The following is a 21,466-nucleotide window of genomic DNA, read 5'->3' as shown; positions in this document are numbered from 1 at the left end:
AATTCTAAGATGACATGGACTAATATTTTTGATGGCAATAGGAACACGCCAGAACTTCTTGATGGGCAAGGAGTGTTGGGGTGTATGCCTGTATAAATACAAGGGTCCCTTCACACACAGCTCACCACCACAAATCAATAAACTACCCCATCTAGTTATTGTGCATAAGGAGCTGCTGTGAGAAAAGCATTCTTGAAGGTTTTGTTGCTCGTCTTACTGGTGAGATATGGCAGGACAAGGTTAGTAATTCTTTTGTGTTCTTTTACATATAATCAATAAGGATAACAAGTGGTATCATAGCATGATTATATGTTTAAAAATCTGGAAGTTATTGAATTACATGACTAATGTATGATTATCTTCTGCAATAAGTAGTTGTTTTTAATTTTCTATCTGCTTGTTCAATAACATGATTATTAATATTCTTATACACAAGTTTTGATTAAAGTTTTCTTGATTCTTGAGTTTAACCAAACGGGCTATAGCAGTTTGGCTGGCTCGAGAATTTTGAACTCAAAGCAATTGGTCAGATTGCACTGTTAATTGACCCAGGCATGAAAAACTTACTGCCTATTGGTGTAAGGTCTTCATGCTTGATGTAGTTAGCAGTGGTGAAGTATGAAAGTGAGCCATATGAACTGGTAAGAAGAATCCTTCTGTCTATTGATGTTGGAATCTTTACTTACAAAATTAAGTTCATATGGATTTTCATCTTTTAGTTCTTCAAGCATGATCGACTTACTGCCTATTGGTGTGAGTAAGGTCATGTTGATAACGTTTGCCTATGGGGATAAAGTTTTTTTGATTGTGTTTAATTTTAATTTTCAGTCATGAATGCCTCATTGAACTATAATTCAATTGAAACCTTAACTGGTACCAATTTCAAGAAATGGAAGCAAGATCTGGAATTGGCTCTTGGCCTTATTGATTTTGACATAGCTTTAAGGATCGATGAACCTTAGAAACCTGCTGAAGATGCCACTGCAAAAGAGAAATCTCTCTATGACAAGTGGGAAAAGGCTAATAGGATGGCCTTGCTTATTATGAGAAAATCCATCTCAGAGACTGTAAGAGGAGGAATCCCTGTTTCTGATACTACGAAAGGTTTTCTTGCTGCAGTAGGACAGAAATTCAAAGAATCTGAGAAAGGAGAGATTGGTATTCTAATGAACAAGCTCACTGATTTAAAGTATGATGGTAATGGATGTGTCAGAGAGCACATTCTCAATCTTATTGACATAGGAGGAAAGCTGCGTGATCTGAATGTTAATATAGATGACACTTTGCTTGTTCATTTTGCTCTCAACTCACTTCCTGTAGAATATAAGCAAATCAAGAGTACCTATACTGCACAAAAGGAGAACTGGGAGCTAGATGATCTGATTGCTATTTGTGTTCATGAGGAACAAAATATAAGGAAAGATAGGAATGAAAAACAGGTTAATATGGTTCAGGACTTTAGGCCTGATGATGACAAAGGAAAAGCAAAAGCTGCTAGTTCTACACATGCTAAGAAGCACAACCAGAATTTTAAAGTTACCAAACCTGTTAGAATTAAGTGCTTCTTTTGTAAGAAATTTGGACACCTTAAGATGGACTACAGAAGGTACAAACGTTGGTTAGAAAACAAGAAGGCTAAAGGTAACACTTGTCAAGTTTTAGTATGTTTTGAATCTAACTTAGTTGATATACAAACTGATACTTGGTGGTTAGATAGTGGTGCAACTACTCATGTGGCTAATTCTTTGCAGGGGTTTATAAGCAAGAGGCACCCAAACAAGGATGAAGTGAAAGTGTTCGTTGGAAATGGAATGAAGGTCCAAGTGGAGTACATTGGAGTAGTTAGGATTAAGTTAGAAATTGGTTTCTTTTTGGATTTAGTTGATGTTTGTTATGTTCCCTCCATAAGGAGAAATTTGGTTTCAGTTAGTAGATTAGTCAAGTCGAATTTTAGGATTGATTTTGATGTTCTTGGTTTTTCAATGTTTAAGAATAAAGAGCTTGTTGGCAGTGGAATTTTTGAGAATGATATGTTTAAATTCAATTGCAAAAGTGAGTCCAATTTAATTTTGAATGCTACTGCTATAAAACTTGCTTTGGATAAAAGAAATTCATCCAAGCTTTGGCATAAAAGATTAGGTCACATCTCAAAGGAAAGATTACAAAACTTGACAAAAGAACAAGTGTTACCAACCTTGAATTTTGATGACATGAATGAAGTTTGTGTTGAATGTGTGAAAGGAAAATTGACAAATGCAAGAAAGAAAACTGCAAACAGAAGCAATTGTATCCTACAATTAATTCATACAGATATTTGTGGACCTTTCCCTACTCCTACACGCGATGGTTATAAATACTTTATAACCTTCATAGATGACTATACTAGGTTTGGCTATCTGTATTTGATAACAGAAAAGTCTAATGCCATTGAGGTTTTCAAAATCTTTAAAGCAGAAGTTGAAAACCAGTTAGACACAAAGATAAAAACTGTAAGATCAGACAGGGGAGGGGAATATTATGGGAGGTTTGATGAAAGTGGGAGAAATCCTGGCCCTTTTGCTAGATACCTGTAGCAAGAGGGTATCATTGCTCAATACACCAATCCTGGAACACCACAGCAAAATGGTGTTTCAGAAAGAAGAAATAGGACTCTTAAAGATATGGCTAGAAGTATGATGTGTAACGCAGGTCTCCCTGATTTCTTATGGGGATAGGCTATCAAGACTGCCAATTATATACTCAATAGAGTTCCGAGTAAGAGTGTAGTTGGCACTCCTTTTGAATTATGGTTTAAAAGAAAGCCTAGTCTTAATCATATGAGAACTTGGGGCTGCAAAGCAGAGGCGAGACTATATAATCCTGCAGCAAAGAAATTGGATCCTAAGACAACTAGCTGTTATTTTGTTGGTTATCCAGAAGGCACTAAGGGCTATAGGTTCTACTGTCCAAATAACTTTACACGTTTTGGTGAGACTGGGAGAGCAGTGTTTTTTTGAAGATGATCATGTTTTGATTGAAAGAGAAGTTTTTGATTTTGATGAAATAGAAGAACATAGGATTGAATCTCAGAATGTTGTCATTATTCCTAGTTCAACCACAGTCAAGGCCACCATTTTAAATGACCAAGTAGGAGCAGTTGCACCTTTACAAGGTCAAACTCAAATTGAGATTCCTACAGAAAATTTTGTAGAGCCTTTGGAGGTTGAAGACCAAAACTTAGTTCAGCCACCAAATTTGCAGAATCAGCCACAAAACTTAGAACCTGTAGCTGTTAGAAAATCTCAAAGAATTAGAAGACCAGCTTTACAAAGTGACTATGTTGTTTATTTACAAGAGTCTGAGCATGACTTAACCAATTCAGATGTCCCTACTACCTTCAAACAAGCCATGCTTAGTGAACATACTGAGAATTGGCTTGCTGCCATGAAGTCAGAGTTGGAATCTATGGAAAAGAATCAAGTGTGGGAGTTAGTTGAGCTGCCTGCAGGGTGCAATGCAGTGGGCTGCAAGTGGGTTTTTAAAACCAAAAGGGACTCTCAAGGAAACATAGATCGTTTAAAAGCAAGGTTAGTGGCAAAGGGGTACACTCAACAAGAGGGAGTGGATTACAATGAGACCTTCTCACCTATTTCTACAAAAGACAGTCTTAGAGTAATCATGGCCTTGGTAGCTCATTTTGATTTGTTTCTACATCAGATGGACGTTAAAACTACATTCTTGAATGGTGAACTTCTTGAAGAAATTTATATGAAGCAACCTGATGGTTTCATTCAAGAAGAGAGAGAAAGTTTGGTTTGTAAACTTAACAAGTCCATCTGTGGTCTAAAGCAAGCTTCAAGGAAATGGTACTTAAAATTTGATCAGGTGGTAAGGTCACATGGTTTCTCTGAAAATCCAGTGGATGAATGCATTTATTTGAAGGTTAGTGGGAGGCATTTCATCATTCTCATCCTATATGTCAATGACATTTTGCTTGCTAGTAGCAATTTAACATTGTTGCATGATCCAAAATTATTTCTGTCTAAAAGTTTTGAAATGACAAATATGGGAGAGGCCTCCTATGTTTTGGGTATCGAAATCACTAGAGATAGAAAAAGAGGGCTGCTTGGTTTGTCTCAAAAAGGATATATAGAAAAAGTTCTCAAAAGGTTTGACATGGCAGATTCAAATGGTGGACAGGTTCCTATTTCTAAGGGTGACAAACTGAGCAAGAATCAAAGTCCTAAAACTGAACAAGAACAGGCAGAAATGAGAACAAAACCCTATGCTTCACTAGTTGGAAGCCTTATGTATGCTCAGGTGTGCACCAGACCTGACATAGCCTTCTCATTAGGAGTTTTAGGTAGATTTCAATCCAATCCAGGGCATGCTCATTGGGTTGCAGGGAAAAAGGTTGTGAGGTACTTGCAGAGAACCAAAGATTTCAAGCTTGTATATAGAAGAACAGATTCATTAGAATTAGAAGGATATGCAGATGCAGACCACGCAGGATGTGTTGATTCACTAAAATCAACCTCAGGTTATATGTTTATGTTTGGTGGAGGAGCAGTATCATGGAAGAGTGTCAAACAGACAATTATTGCTCCATCAACAATGCAGGCTGAGTATGTGGCTTGTTATGAGGCTACAATATATCCATGCTATGTGGCTTAGAAATTTTATTTTGAGCTTACAAGTTGTGGAATCAATTCATAGGCCAATCAAACTTTTTTGTGATAATAGTGGAGCTGTATTTTTTGCCAACAGTAATAAGAGATCACATGCAACTAAACATCTGGAAATCAAATTTTTGTTGGTTAGAGAAAAGGTTAAGAGAAATGAAATGTAGCTGCTGCATATAGACACTTATTCAATGATTGCAGACCCTCTCAATAAAGGATTACCCAATGCAGTTTTCCAAAGCCATGTAACCAACATGGGATTGCTTGTTGGTTTTGATGTTTAAATTGTACAAGAGTCTGTGGGAGTGTTAATTTATGGTTATTTTCATTTGAAATTTTGTTTTATAGTTCTGCTGGATGGAATAAAGTTGAGGTTTAATTCATGAATTCTGTTTTATTATTTTTGTTCTTGATAAAATTGACAAGTGATCAAATTACTTACATTCAGCCGAAAGTTGCTAGCAGTTTGATTGCTGAAATGTGAAATCACCAAAAAGTCATTCATTTGCTTGCTGCAGATGGGAGATTTTAGTGATCTCGTTAAGGAGGACCACAAAATGATCAGTATTTTAAAATGCATGATTAAAGAGATACAATGATCATTTTGGTGTCCATGTCTTGATGGTACTTCATGTGGAAATGAATGCTTGTATGAGTAGCTATAAAGTCCTTGAATATTCTGAAATTCAAAGTGCCTTGATAGTTCCATATGAGTTTTCATTTTTGACAGAAGTTTTGAAAAGAGTTATATATCTTGATGAATTCCATAGGCCATAAAGAGATCAATGCTTAAGATTTAGTTGACTAGTCGACCAAGTGGGAGATTGTTAGCTGGTTTTATTAACAGACAAACCATATTGGTCTCCTAGTCTTCTAAGGACTCTAAGTCTTAGAATTGATCGAGGAATTCAATAAGGACTAGCCTTGTTGTTATAGGATATACATGTGCAAAAGACCAATCCTATAGTTAAAGGGATTCTGAATTCTAAGAAGACATGGACTAATATTTCTGATGGCAATAGGAACACGCCAGAACTTCTTGATGGGCAAGGAGTGTTGGGGTGTATGCCTGTATAAATACAAGGGTCCCTTCACACACAGCTCACCACCACAAATCAATAAACTACCTCATCTAGTTATTGTGCATAAGGAGCTGCTGTGAGAAGAGCATTCTTGAAGGTTTTGTTGCTCGGCTTATTGGTGAGATATGGCAGGACAAGGTTAGTAATTCTTTTGTGTTCTTTTACATATAATTAATAAGGATAACATGGAATACTTGTTGAATTGGTTTGTTCATTAAGTGATTCACAACACTAACTTGTTACCTTATGTAGTGAGTTGATTTCTTTGTTTGTTTCTCTTTCTCTAGGACTTTGAGGTGGAGAGTTCTACCTAGCTAATTGGAAAGACATCTATCTGTCGTCCCAAAACAGGGCCTGGAAGGTATGGACGGCAACAGCTGCCATATTGACCATCTAGCCCTATAATGAATTACCAAGGTCTAGTAACTCACTTCTAGAACCAATTAATCAATGTTAAAGCTGAATTTTGTTTTTAAAGCCGGATTGGATCAGAGATAAATTGTCACGTCCCAAAACTTTGGGTACATACCAGCGGTACCCGCCCAAAGGATCTTGAGAATTATAATACTTGTATCTCGAGTAGAATATTTCCCAAGGTGCCTTAAGACGAGTTAAGCCCTTTGAGTGAAGGATAGAGATTAGATAAGAGTTTTAGTCATAGCGGAAAAATAATTGAAAACATAAATTCATTTAAATTGAAATAACAACCCCTTGGGGTTTTAATTTTGCAAAAGAAAAACATCATTCACTAAGGATGATGTTTAAAAAGTACCAACCCAAAAGAAAACTAGATAACCAATTTTCAAGATAGTAACATACTGGATAATGGACAAAATAAAATGTAGGACATGGTGACTTGAAGCCAATAGAAGCTGCAAAATGTAGACCTACCAGATGTCAACCTAGATCAAGTGCCACACTGCTTGAATTAGTCAAGATGTCAACCAGAAGAAGGTTTGCACTCAAAACAAGTACAGTAGGGGGTAAACATCATATACGTTCATAACTTCCCCCCTCATGGAACCCTGAGTAGGTTTGAATGTAGTAGAGCAAATATTTACCAAGTATATTGTTGTAAATTTTATTTGTTTATAGTTTTACTCGCCAGTATACGAGCCTTGTAGTAAGGGTCATATAATTAACGAGCTCGAACCCCTAGGAATGTTGCAAAAGAGACACACTAATTTAGAATTTTAATTAATTTATTTCTAACCTAGCTTAGAGTTGGTCGGTGATTATTTGATGAAGAATAAAATAAAAATGAAAATAAATGCAAGAAACTAAAGTGCAAAAATAAATACAAGAGAAAAAGGTGTAGGAATTTAGACAATTGTAGAAACCAAGGTCTTGGATTCCACACCACTATTTGACAATCTAAAGCATTTATCTAAAAATTTCCCAAAGGAGAGCACCAAATAACCAACTTGATGCTCTCTCCAAATATTTTTATATTTTAAGCACAAAAATTACATCTTTAGGTATATCATTGTCAAGCTTAGGGCTGTACAACTTTTAAGCATTCCATGTAAAACTAAATCTAAGCTAACTACAAGAAATCAAAAGGAGTTGCTTATAAAAAAAGTATAAAACCAAACATATTGTAGAATAGGCTCTAACTACCTAATATACTTGGCATAATGGGTGAAAAAAAATCATTTTTCCACTTTAACGACAAATGATATTTATTAAATCTAAGTTAAGCATATAGAAGGAAAATGTTAATTAAATAAAAAAACTAATGGGTTATACTATGGTGGTGTTTCCTCCTCAACCTTGATAAGGAGGTTAGAAACCCATCATGGAGAGTTTCATCCCCATAAAATAAAATTCAAGAAATAAAATAAGGAACTTGTTACACTCCAATTCTAAATAAAACCTGACATCTCGGAGTGAAGTGTGATTTACGTCCTAATCGCAAATTAATAAAATTATTTCTACAATTAAGACGTGAAAATAAAGGAAAATAAAATAAAATAGAATAAGTAAAGAAACTAATTAAAGTGAATATGAAAATAAACTTTATTTAGAAAATTATTGTTCCAAGAGTACTACACTAGATGTTCATCTTCTTATATATTATAATTTATTTATAAAAAAAAAAACATAACACTCCAGAAAATTCTCTAAATTCCACTTTAGTATTTCACATCATCGATCATATTCTCGTCACATGCACAATCTATTAGGGTGTGAGCTTTTAAGGCTCAGTAGGGTATAATGATCCTTCATGGCTAGTTATCACATTTAATCAATGTCTCAATAAAAGAAAAGAAAATGGATAATGATTACAGTTATATGCAATAAAAATGTGTGTACTCACTTCTTAACTATTCTCGTTGACATATATCCATGACAAACAGGTCTACACGTCCTATACCGTGCTTTCTACCACTGTGGCCCCAAATGTCCCATGTATGAGCCAACACCCCTCCGTTCCTTAAGCCCAAATATTTTGAATATTATTATTTTCACTTTTCTCCTTGGTGTCTCTAATAAATTACGAGACCACCAAGTCCATCTCCCTATCTTCTTGGTGTCTCAATTAATCATTTTCTTAACACTGTTCACAACCACACTTTTCTTATGCACTTATGATTATGCATGTAAAGATGAATATTAATGCATGTGTAGAGAAATTAAATTGTACATAAATGATAATCCAATCTTACGCAATTTGAGTGTATCACATAGTGCACACCCACGCGCGGTATCAATAATAACAAGATTAATAGTAAAATTTTATCCACAAATATAATGAACTTAGTACATTTAATAAAGAAATATCATCATAAGAAAATAAATCACACAATATAACACAAATATTAATTGTAATATTGTCCAATCATTAGGGAATAAAGACCCTACCATAATTTCTTTAGCACGGGTTTCCTCTTGGTCCATTCCTATGTGCTCGGGTCTTCTTCTCTATCCTCTGAAGTTAAATAGAGGCTAAAAGTTGTGATTTCTTCTCAAGTTTCTTCCCTCCCCTTTCACAGTGCACACCCACGCGTGGTATCAATAATAACAAGATTAATAATAAAATTTTATCTACAAATATAATGAACTTGGTACATATAATAAAGAAATACCATCATAAGAAAATAAATCACACAATATGACACAAATATTAATTGTAATATAGTCCAATTATTAAGGAATAGAGACCCTACCTTAATTTTTTGAGCACAGGTTCCCTCTTGGTCCGTTCCTATATGTTCGGGTCTTCTTCTCTACCCTCTGAAGTTAAATAGAGGCTAAAAGTTGTGATTCCTTCTCAAGTTTCTTCCTTCCCCTTTCATAGTGCACACCCACGCGCGATATCAATAACAACAAGATTAATAATAAAAGTTTATCCACAAATATAATGAACTTGGTACATTTAATAAAGAAATATCATCATAAGAAAATAAATCACACAATATGGCACAAATATTAATTGTAATATAGTCCAATCATTGGGGGGAATAGAGACCCTACCTTAATTTCTTAAGCACGAGTTCCCTCTTGGTCCGTTCCTATGTGCTCGGGTCTTCTTCTCTACCCTCTGAAGTTAAATAGAGGCTAAAAGTTGTGATTCATTCTCAAGTTTCTTCCCTCCTCTTTCTCTATCCCTTTCTCTAGTTCTCTCTCTCTCTCTGTTTTTTTTGGTTGCTTGCTTAAGGGTGAGCTCTTCAGACCACAACTCTTATTTATAAGCCAACCTCTCTTGGTTGGAATAACCAATTAGTTGGCTTTAATTGGCTCTTCTAGTTACGTTAATTGGCTCTAATCATTGCCTAGAGGTGACTCATCCCTCTAAGCAAAATCAACATCATTGATCAAAGCTATGTGTCTTGTGCAATTAAGGGAATGGACGTTGGTATTATCTTCATAATTCTTTCATTTTTTTAAGTTGGGCTTTTAACCTTTTGTAAAACACATTTTACAATTGGGCTAAGAGTAGTGTATAGAAATTGGCCCATTTTAAAGCCCATAAATATAATTTAAAGTTAATGATTTTAACACCCAGTTTTGGGCTTGCGCTTCCTTTGCAACCCTAGTGGTTTTGTTGTTTTCTACTTTGGCCTAGTTTCTTCTTTGCCGGCCCACTTAATTTCTTTCCGGTCCATTGTTTTTTTTAAATGCCATTTTTACCCTTATTGTTATAATTTGTTATATTTTAATGTCGTGTTGCGATCATAGTTGCTCTGTGTCTCTGCTCGATCAACTGAGCTTGGTCTACTCGATCGATCAAGCTTTGTCTACTCGATCTGGTATGGTTTTTGTCTCTCTCTCTCTCTCTCTCTTTATCTCTCTCTTTCTCTCTCTTTCTTTCTCTTTCTCTCTTGGTTTGTGCTTCATCTGGTATGGTTTTTGTATTGTTGTTTGATTTCAATTTATGTATTTTTGGAATTTTAGATTGATTGAAGATTTTAGGTTCATAATCTATTTGTTTTTGGCTCTTTGTCTCTCGGTTTGTGCTTCATCTGGTATGGTTTTTGTATTGTTGTTTGATTTCAATTTTTATATGTTTGAAATTTTACATCGATTGAAGATTTTTACATTCAGAATCTGTTTGTTTTTTGTTTTGATTTATGATTTTAGGGTGTGGCTTTTGTTTTATTTTTTCATTGTGATTGTTATTGTTATTGTTATTTTTCCATTGTTATTGTTATTAGAATTGGTACTGTTTGAATTGTTATTGTTATTGTTACTGCATGTGATTAACTTTTTAGTTTTGCTTTTTTTTTTTTTTTGCTTTTTTAGGTTTCATGGATTCAAATCTTGTTGCGAGGGTTATTTACTCTTCTCAAATTGTGGTTTTTCCACTGTCTGTTAGTTGGAGTTTTTCTGATTTGTGCAATTCAATTTGCTTAAAGTTTAGAATGTTGAAGATTGGCTCATTTGTGTTGAAATATGTTCTTAGTGATCAATCTGGATGTGTATTGGCAGATGATCAGGACTTAAAGATGTTGTTTACGTGTTTGTCATTATTCAATTGTCAAATAGTTGATATTTTTGTTACTGACAGTGGTTCTAGTAGCAAATCTTTGTGTTCTGTTGATAGTGGTGTGATTTCTTCTAGTGATTCATCAATTGTTGAAAATGATTATCTAGGGTGTTATAAGGCTGAGGAAGAGAAGGTTTAATTGACCAAGGCTTGGGTAGGGTATATTGAAGGTGTTGGTCAAAGATTTGAAGGTGGTGTTATCGAGTTTAGGGAGAAGTTGTGCAAGTATGCTACTGAGATGAGTTTTAAGTTTGTGTATATTAAAAATGAAAAAACTGGTGTGTATGCTGAGTGCTCTAAGAAGCTTTATGATGGTTGTCATTGGCATGTAAAAGCGTATCTTTGTAGAGTCAATGGTTCTTTTTACATTAGGCATTTGGATAATGTTCACACATGTCGTGGTGTGATTCGGGAAACAAAGTCTGAAAGATTGGTTTCTCGTGTTGTGAAAAGTATTGTCGTTGATGATATTAGGTCTAATCCTGGGAAGAGGCTAATTGATATTGTGAAAGACATTAAAAATAGCTATGGTTTAGATGTGTCATATTGTACTGCATGGTATGCTAAAGAGTTGGCAAAAGATGTTGTTTACGGGGATGACAAGGAGTCGTACAAGCAGCTTGTTTGGTATCTGAAATCTTTGGTATTGAGTAATGATGGTACTGATCGATGCGAAATTGCAAGTGGATGGTGAGACACAACGTTTTCAGAAGCTCTTTATCTGTTTTGGTGCTTGCAAGAGGGGATTCATGGCATGTAGGCCGATGCTTTTTCTTGATGGTACTTTTTTGAAAAATAAGTTCAAGGGCCAATTGCTTGCTGCTACTGGAAAGAACGAAAATGAAGGTAATTTATTTGTTTTTAATGTGATTGTATTTTGGAATTTGGTTTGTTTTCATTTTGATTTGAAGTGTTAAAACTGTCTGATTTAATTGCTACTGTTAGTTAGTAACTTTCTTATAATGCTTTGTTTTTGCAAGTTTCTATCCTCTTGCCTTTAGAATTGTGGATTCAGAGACTGAAGATAATTGGACGTGGTTAATGGAAATTAAAGGTTGGCTGATGTTTTAGTTCCTCAAAAGCAGATAGTTACTTTCATTACTGATCGAAATGCTGGTCTCATCAACGCTATTGCTACTGTTTTTCCGAGTTGGCCTCACAGTTTTTGTTTTCAGCATTTGAAATGTAACATTGCAAATAGGTATCCGACAACACACAATAACTATATGCGTGCGAGGGTTTTATATTTGTTCATGTGTTGTGCTTATGCACGTACTGAGGAGACATTTAACTTAACTGCTAGGAAGCTAGAGGCAGAGGGTGGTCGTCCTGCTATTGACTTTTTGGTAGAAGCACCGTATGAAAAATGGTCTAATGCTTTTTAAAAAGGTAACAGGTATGGGAAAATGTGCAACAATATGTCCGAGTCATTTAATTTTTGGATTTTGGAGCTGAGGTCCCTCCCCATTTTAGATATGATTGAAGACATTAAAACCAAAGTGATGGAGAATATGGAAAATCGAAAAATAGAGGCAGAATCGTGGTCTATTGAGCTTTGTCCTAATTTGGAACTGAAGTTGAGAGAGGGATCCAAAGTTGGTTTGCACTGGAAGGTGATTCGATCTCCATCTCATGTCTACCAAGTTGAAGGAAAGGTGACTGTGTGTGTAGATTTGGAAAAGAAGCTTTGTTCATGCCATGAGTGGCGTGTTTCAGGGTTCTCTTGTGCTCATGCTTTTGTTGCCATTCAGAGACATGGAGCTTCAATGTACAGTTTCATTGACAGTTATTTCAAGATGGAGTCTTTTAAGGGTTCTTATGAGTTTTCAATTTTTTCGGTTCCAAATATTGCTCAGTCATTATATGATTTTAGTCAAGATGCTATGATAGTTCAGCCTCCTATTACTAAGAGACCTTGTGGTAGGCCGAAGACAAACAGGTCGAAGTCTATAGGTGAAGAAGCTGCTCCTGCCAGAAAGTGTAGCTGCTGCGAAAAACCTGATGGTCATAACCGGAAGACATGTAGAGAGCCAATTTAGTTTTATGGTTGCTCTAGGTTTTAGTAATAATGGTACTGCCTGACAGTTTATTGGTTTATAGGTTTTAAACAATTGAGGGAATTTTATGATTGCCACCTCCATGCATTGGCAATATGTGACTTTATTAATACAAGCCCATAGTTTTCATTTTTAATTGGCTTAGGGATTTTCAATTATTTTGTAAATGATATTTTGGATAGATATTTTTTGTTACTGTTGCATAGTAACATTTTGTTACTATGTTGTTTTGGTTTTTGGAAATGATATTTTTTCATCTCTTGATTTCGGTTTATGTTATTCTTATGATTTCAAATTGTTGTGCTTGTTTTAATATGGTGGTTTGTGAAGTCCATGCATGTGTTATGATTCCCTTGTTTTTAAATCACGTTATTGTTACTGCCTCGTACTGGCAATCACATATTGTTATACTTTGATAGTGTTTTGTTACTGTATTGTGTTGTGTTTTCCTTGTTTTCAGTGTATTGTTATTGTTATTGTTATTGTTTATTACTGTTTGACAGTGGCAATCATGTATTTGTTATTTGGTATTGTTTTTATTTAATGTATTTGCCTGATAGTGGCAATCACATATTGTTACTGCCTGACAGTGACAATCACGTATTGTTACTGCCTGGCAGTGGCAATCACGTATTGTTCCATTGTGTGGCAGTGGCAATCTAGTATTGTTCCATTGTGTGTCAGTGTCAACCTATTAAGCATTTTAAAATTCAATATAAAAATTGAAAGTAGTACAATAAAAAACTAAAGGATTTCAATAAAAAGACAAAAGAGTTCAACATAGAAATAAAATTCTGCAATATGTTTGAAACAAAAATACATAAACTTGAATTTTAAAACATAAAAAATCAGTAGGTAAAGTATTTCTTCGGCACAGCACAGAGTGTGATCAGTCCTTGTTCTAGATTTTCTTGAAGGATTGAAGTTGCTGTGAAGTCCAGCTTTGTTCATGGTTAATGAACCTTTCAATTACATTTGCTTTGAACTTTTGAATGTCCTTTTTTATGATTTTGTTGTTATTCAGCTCTTCTTTTGAATGTGATATCCATTCAATGTTGTGGTTTCAATGTGATATCCATTCAACGAATATCTTTAAAACTAAGCAGATTTCTTCTGGATTTGCTTGAGTATAGAGCATTGCTAATGAACAGTTTAGTTCCATTTGGTAACGTAATGTGGGCTCTTTCGGAGCCTTCTATCAGGTTTGCAGAACCTGATATAGTGGTTACCCTAGCTTTTCTTAATGCTATATTGGAAAAATACTTCCTATCTCGAAGTATAGTGTGCGTAGTCGCACTGTCTACAAGAAAAATATCTTTGCCATGATTTTGACCACCGCAGTCCATATTTAATGTCTTCCAATAAAATAAATGAAAAAAATTACTTTCAATTTTAAAGAAATAACTACAACATTTTATTCAATAATAAAAATTATTCTTACAGGTGCAAAACCTGAAAAACAACTAAGTAAAAGTAACAGATGCAAATCTGAAACTAATCCTAAGGAAAGCAATAAACTTATTAAATAAACGACAAATTAATTGGGATGGACAACCTCACCACCAATCATAGCATCAAAAGACTTTGCATCGGTGTCAGCGAAGAAATCAGAGACATCAAGATGACTTATGTCCACCGGGTCCGAAGTGTCCATTGGGTCATGAACTTGGTCAACATAATTGACTTCAACCTTCCCCTTTAAAGAGGCTTGGTAAAGGTCTACCAAGTGCTTGGGTGTGCGACAGGCACGCGCCCAATGTCCAGTTCCACCACACTTGTGACAGGCACCCTCAGAAGCTTTAGGGGCTTTGTCCATTTGACCTTTCCCTTTGTCTTGCTTGTTCCACTTCTGGTGGGTATGTAATGCTTGTGCATTTTTTAGACCCAAGTTATTATTGCGACCACCTTGACCATTACGGCGCCTATTACCACTTCCTTGTCCTTGCCCACGCCCATAGCCACGACCACGGCTATGAGATGAAGTAGCATTCACTTCAGGGAATGTTGTCGCCCCAGTTGGACGAGATTGGTGGTTCCTCATCAGGAGCTCATTATTGCTCAGCAAGGAGAAGACAAGAGATCACTTCAGAGTACTTCTTGAACCCACGCTCACGGTATTGCTGCTGCAAGACCACATTTGAAGCATGGAAAGTGGTGAAAGTTTTCTCCAACAGTTCTGCATCAGTCATTTTCTCACCACATAATTTGAGTTGAAAACTGATTCGAAAAAGTGCAGAATTGTACTTAGAAACTGTCTTGAAATCTTGTAGACGCAAATGCATCCAATCATGGCGTGCCTTAGGGAGGATCACAGTTTTCTGGTGATCATATCTCTCTTTTAGATTATCCCAGAGAGTCAACGGATCTTTGACAGTGAGATACTCACTCTTTAGCCCTTTATGAATATGATGGCGAAGAAAGATCAAGGATTTGACACGGTCCTGCGGGGACGCTTTATTGCCTTCTTGGATAGTGTTACCAAGATTCATGGATTCAAGATGGATCTCAGCATCAAGGACCCAGGACAAATAGTTTTTTTCCAGAGATGTCCAGTTCAACAAATTCTCGTTTGGTCAAGTTCATCATTTTCTACATAAAGAAAATGAGATATTTAGAACTCATAAAAAATAATTATAGAACTTTAATGGTGTGTTTGGATGGAGGAAAAAAACTCGGAATTTAAACAAAACTCAGCATTTAAGAAATTACATGCTCTAATTTCCTTGTTTGGGTCAATAAATACAGAATTTTGTAAATTCTAGGTGGAAAAAAACTTGGGATTTGAAGGCTGTAAATTCCAACTTTAAATTCCACCTAAATTGGTGTCATTTTCAAAATTCCAATTTTTACAAAAGAAAAATAAGTCGTGTCGACCATGTTGACACTACCATCACTGCCGCCAACGTTACCACCACTAACACCACCACCCCCGCCACCACCCCTGCTGCCACTGCCGCCACCACCACCAACACCAACACCAAGACCGCCACCACCACCATCACCGTCACCGCCGCCACCACCATCACCGCCATTTCCAACACCACCACTGCCACTGCCACCGCCAACACCCCAATTTTAGCCACCACCATTTCTCCTACCGCTTGTGGGCCATTACCCCTACCAATATGGTCAACTCATCATAAATATCATTTTTATTGTTGCCACCATCACCATCACCATTACTCTTTTGAATTGATGTATCAAAAATTAAAACTACCATAAATTCCGTATTTAAACTCCATTATGTTTACATGTTATCCAAACAAGAGAATTTACATATTCTAGAATTTTAAATCACATCGTTTTAAATTCCGTCATTTGTGAATTTCTTAGTAATTTCAAACTACTTCATCCAAACGCACCATAAGTTCTTAATATTTCCAATATATATACACATATACCAAAAACTTCAAGTTTAAGGTAAAAGAAGCCATAAATACAATTAGAACTTCAGGTTCTAAAATCTTCGCATATCTTATTCGAACTTCAGGTTCATTGATATAAGAACATATAAAGTTAATTTAGAACTTCAGGTTCTATGGCATAGATTTGAGCTTCAAGTTCAAAATATGAATCAATTGAGTAATAAATAATTGATAAAGTAATGGTACAAATAAAAGACTTAGGAATAATAGTAGATAAGTCACGTATGAAAGTATAGTCAAACATCTGTATAATTGCATAAAAAAATTTAATTACATCCGTATCATCACAAGTGTTAAGCTTTTCCTTCAACAAATCCCTACATCATGACTACCATCTTTCGTGACAGCAGCTCTTCCTCATTAGGATCCCAGGATAATCAGCAACATGAGCCTAAGACACCTGACAAAACGAGAAGAGCACATCTCACCAAAATAGCCAGGTCTAAGGCCCCCCTGAAGATCAAGGCTGCTCACAAACTCCTCAGGGAGAACCAACGCCACTTGCCGCTGAGAACGCACTTCTCAAGCAAAATAATGAGTTACTCGCCAAACAGGCAGAACAGGCTGAGAAGCTCGCGTGCCATCGCGCTCAGCTAGACGTCAGCGAAAGATCGGGGTTCCAATCAAGACAAACCCGAACCGACCAGGAGGCTCTTTCACCGTCTCCTTCTCGGCAGAATACTCAGGCCGATGTGGATAACCACCCCGCTCGGCAGAGCACGGATTGCGCCTTTCCGGGCTTCGAGAAATGCCCCCGGCCGAGCAACTGGAGTTCCTGAATGCCCACCGTCTCCTTCAGCAAAAGCAAGCAGCCTTCAGAAGATGCTCTTCCGAAACCTAGCAGGAAGACCGATCCGAACCAGCCATTGATCAGTGACCTTCGGTCTGATCTAGATTGGGGGCCGCTAATCCGGCCACGTCGATTGAACCCAGGGTCCCAGCCAGAGCAGGCTCGACCCTGTCACCGACCACATTGCCGGGACCAGCCAAGACCCTTCAACGTCGGGAACACACTAGGGAAGATGATCCGTGAGGGATCGACTAGGACCTACCATGGTTATGTCTGACCGGCGTCCGGCAGGCGAGAGAATCACTCGTCAGCCGATGAATGAGAAACTCGGTGATCGAACTGAGTGCTCAGCAGAGACTGCACCTGAGCCGACCACATCCAACGTGGAAAATCTTGTCCGAACTTTGGTCCAAAACCAAATTTGGAGTGTCCATGATCGGCTCGGCCAAATCGAAGTCTCCAGGGGATACCTCGGCAGAATTGATCACGGGGAAGAACTCCCTCTCCCATACACCAGCAGGATCATGAATGCTGAGGTCTCTAGGGATACCAATCCCCCTAAGATGGATCAGTACACTACTACAAAATTGTCAATAGATATCAGTCGTGGACTGATATCTAATTGGGTAGCCGTCTGATATAGCGCGTCGTGATATCTAATGTTCACATTTTAGATATCAGTTTTTAACTGATATGTAAATATTTTTATATATCTTTTTTTCTTTCAACCTGATGTCTTAAATACAAAATAGATATCTGATTTTCTATTATTTCTGATATCTACAAAATTCGAATATCAATAGTTCTGGTCAATAGATATCATATTTGACACTAATACTGATATATAACCAAGGTATAAATATCAAGTCTAAGATAGAATCTGATATATAACTAAAGTATCAATATTAGGTCCAAGGTAGAATCTGATATAGGTCTGATAGAGAATCTGATATCAAAACATTATAATATTCCAAATTTTAGACCAAAACTGATATTGTTTGTGCAAGTATAAAATCTTCCATTCTCATATATTCCATATTCCAAATACCAATAACATTTAAAGTATCCAAAAAGGGATTATAGTACAATATCCAAAAAAAAAGTGTTCAACAAACTCAAAATACATGCAAGTCCTTATAAAGTTAAATTTTATATGCACCACTAGAAGATATTACAACCAAAGATATTACCAATTACTAATAACAAGTCAGTCAATAGTAGACGCTGAAGAAAGATTGTGGGCACCAACAGAGTATGCATTCCCTGACTTCTCATCTTTCACTTTAATGCTTGAAGAGCCTAAAAAAGCAAAACAAACAAAATATAAGATTTCCCATATCAGGTACACATGCTATTATATTATGCAGAACCCACTGGACATGAGCAAAGCAGTTCACTTATAATAACATCTAATCTAGCAGAGCACAAGATCTGTAATTTGTATGAGAAAAATAAAATGAAAGCATTCTCTTTTTGGAAAAATAGACAACTTAATAAAGAATAATGAAAGTTGTAGATACCAAAAACAAAGTAACTCACTCTTATGTTCTTTTTTTTTTTTTGGGTCCCTCGGTTTTTTTCTTTCTTTTTTGATGTACAAACAGAGAACCTGTACAACCAGATTGTCATAAAAGGAAGACAAGATTGTCATAAAGAACCTGTACAACTAGATTGTCATAAAAGAAAGACAAGATCATATAGTACATTAAGCTTCTATTGAAAAAATAATTAATTGTAGGCTTAATTATCGATTTACCACCCAAAATTGTAACTCATTCCCACTTTACCACCTGAAAGTTTTTTTGTCCCAGATTACCACCTGTAACTTACATCCGTGTCCCATTTTACCTTGTTCCGTCAACAATTCCGTTAATGCTGACGTGGCGCGCTGGATGTGCGCCACGTGTCACATCTTTTTTATATTTTTTGATTTTTTTTTATTTTTCTATTTTTATAAACTTTGAAAATTAATTAAAAATAGCTCCGAACTTAGAAAAATATACGGAAAATTCCTACCGACTTGTCTTAACTAGTACTAATTTACTATGGGGTCAAAATGCCAATTTTCCCTCTAAAAATTTCCTTTGTGTCACTAAATTTGAAAGTGATTTGTTAAATCAAAGCTTTTTAATTAGAGTAGATTGCAAAGCGGCCAAAGATGTTTTAACAAAAGATGTTAAAAATATAGCCTCTAAACAAATATTTGCTAGATGGCAAGCTATTCTCTCTGCTTTTGATTTCCAAATTGATTATATCAAAGGGAAGGACAATGCTCTCCCTGATTTTCTAACCAGAGAATTTCTACAGGGGAGGGATTTGCAGGGCCAACAGGCTGAATCAGAAGCTGACAAGGGATCTAAAAGGTCCCATGGAAGGAAAAAATAAGCAAAAAATGCAGCCAGAGGAACCTAAAAGGTCTCCTTACATCCCTTCAATGGAAATCCCCCTCGGACCCATTGAAGATGTTCACGCAGAAAGAAACCCAGCTGAAGTAGCGAGGTTATATTTAATAGGGCATCTACACCCTAAATTTGAAGGAAAGAACCAATTCTTCTATGAAGCAATTCTCATAGAAACTGGATCGGTTAAAATAACCCACAACTACAGAAATGACTCTAAAAGAGTTATTGGATTTTCCCAATTATATATCTTAAAGATATTATCTCAGGAAGATTGGGGTCCAAACCCAATGTCTAAAAGACGGTTTAGAAACCCAAAAATTTATCCAAATTATTTCAATTATTTTGATTACCAGCATGCCTGGGAAAATGCTTTGTGTTTACAAAATGATATTTTCTCACACTCCTGGTTTTTCAATTTCCAAATAAGGGTTAAAAAACTCATTCCAAACTGGTTTAAAGCTTGGTTTCTCCTTTGGGGCCCTTCCATAGATCTTCTACCTCTTGAAATCAAAGATTCTTTTTTTAGATTTAGAAATTCTAACTTTGATATTTCAGGATATTGGGAAGCCGTCTTATGGTTTTTTTACCTTTATGATATGATTTGGATTCTCAAATGGGTTTATGAAATCTCCCCACCTGAGGAAGATGACTTTATCTACCTTCCTCACCTTAAAAGACAATTATTTATAAAATGGTGGGACAAATATCAAACTCTTCATCTTGTCTTTCCCAGATTCAAGATAAGATCAGTTTCTGAAATTCTTGAAGGGGTTAAAGAAGCCTCTTCTTCGAACTCTAAAAAGGAATCTGTTCCTGTCCTTAAAGGACTTATCTCTCAAATTAAAGCAGCTAAATCAGCTGACCCTTCCCTTTCCCAAGAAGACATCAAGCAGCAATTTTTTGAAGCTCTTAATGAAGTTGATAAAATGTCAACATCTGAACCAGAAGAAGAAGAAGACACCCGTCTAAATAATGAAGATGACTGTGACGGAATCTATCCTAGCCTTTACAGATAAGGTGTCAACATCACCTTTATTAAAGTTTGCACTGTTCATCCTAGTGCGGGTCACTGTTCCTTTCACCTTTTATCCTCCTGTCTATTCCCTTTGCTAGTGCGTCTAAAAGGACAAGAAGGAACCTGCTTTTCCCTTCTATTTAAGAAGGACTCCTTCTCATTCCAAGGCATCACAAGTTTTAAGCTTTAAGTTTGTTTAAGATTCTAGTTTTCAGAGATCAGAGTTAGAAACTCGGCCTCTTTCTTTCGAGTGTTGTGTGAAGTTTGAAGTTTTAAAGTTCCTTTGCCACTACCAATTTGTAGGTCTCCTGTTCCAAATGGATTTGTGAGTTGTAATGTTTACTTTTCTTTTATTCTACATCTGTATCTTCCAGTTTATTGTAATCTGTTTGTTTGTTTTATACATACTTTCCATTCCAGTTTACAAGTTAAAAAGGGATTAACTCTTGGGAATTAAATATTACAAAAGAACGGGTTCATCCGGGAAGTCGACTATCCCAATTGGCTCGCCAACGTGGTCATGGTAAAAAAGAACAATGGGAAGTGGAGGATGTGTGTGGATTTCACCGATCTGAACAAGGCATGTCCTAAAGACAGTTTTCCCTTGCCCAGAATAGATCAACTGGTCGATGCGACAGCAGGACACAAGCTCTTCAGCTTCATGGACGCCTATTCTGGGTACAATCAGATCCTCATGCACAAACCTGACCAGAAGAACACATCCTTCATAACCGATCGCGGTATGTACTGCTACAAAGTCATGCCCTTCGATCTCAAAAACGCCGGAGCCACCTACCAAAGGCTGGCCAACCACATGTTCAGATCATTCATAGGCAAATCGGTGGAGGTCTATGTGGACGACATGCTGGTCAAAAGCATCAAGGCGGATGAACACGTCAAGGACCTCTCAGACATGTTCGGAGTCCTGAAAGAATATCAGATGCTACTGAACCCAGCCAAATGTGTCTTTGGGGTTCGGTCAGGCAAATTCCTTGGCTACCTGGTCAGCCAATGAGGGATCGAGGCCAATCCGGAGAAGATCCA

The 21,466-nt window shown here is 36.4% G+C and overlaps 1 protein-coding gene and 1 pseudogene across 1 annotated transcript; one reads left to right on the top strand and one right to left on the bottom strand.

The window, feature by feature from the left end:
- The first annotated feature begins 10,971 nt into the window (after positions 1 to 10,971).
- Positions 10,972 to 12,772, top strand: LOC147277750 (uncharacterized). The gene is made up of 4 exons (XM_086255709.1): positions 10,972 to 11,376; positions 11,444 to 11,579; positions 11,805 to 11,934; positions 12,130 to 12,772. Exons 1-4 carry the CDS (start codon positions 10,972 to 10,974, stop codon positions 12,770 to 12,772), a joined length of 1,314 nt encoding a protein of 437 aa, XP_086111835.1.
- A 1,555-nt stretch (positions 12,773 to 14,327) lies between these two features.
- Positions 14,328 to 15,376, bottom strand: LOC147277749 (uncharacterized; annotated as a pseudogene).
- Positions 15,377 to 21,466: the final 6,090 nt, after the last annotated feature.

The sequence above is a fragment of the Dryas octopetala genome, chromosome 8 (genome assembly GCF_963921425.1).
Source record: "Dryas octopetala chromosome 8, drDryOcto1.1, whole genome shotgun sequence".
In the NCBI taxonomy this organism is placed as follows: Eukaryota; Viridiplantae; Streptophyta; class Magnoliopsida; order Rosales; family Rosaceae; genus Dryas; species Dryas octopetala.
The sequence above is the reverse complement of the archived record's forward strand: the minus strand, read 5'-3'. Positions and strand labels throughout refer to the sequence as shown.

What these genes read in the sequence shown, in the direction of transcription:
- LOC147277750 (XM_086255709.1), top strand. Translation starts at nt 10,972, where the DNA reads ATGAGTTTTAAGTTTGTGTATATTAAAAATGAAAAAACTGGTGTGTAT. An exon ending in TGGAAAGAACGAAAATGAAG is followed by an intron (nt 11,580 to 11,804) that starts GTAATTTATTTG and finishes CTGATGTTTTAG; the next exon opens with TTCCTCAAAAGCAGATAGTT. An exon ending in AAATGTAACATTGCAAATAG is followed by an intron (nt 11,935 to 12,129) that starts GTATCCGACAAC and finishes AAAAGGTAACAG; the next exon opens with GTATGGGAAAATGTGCAACA.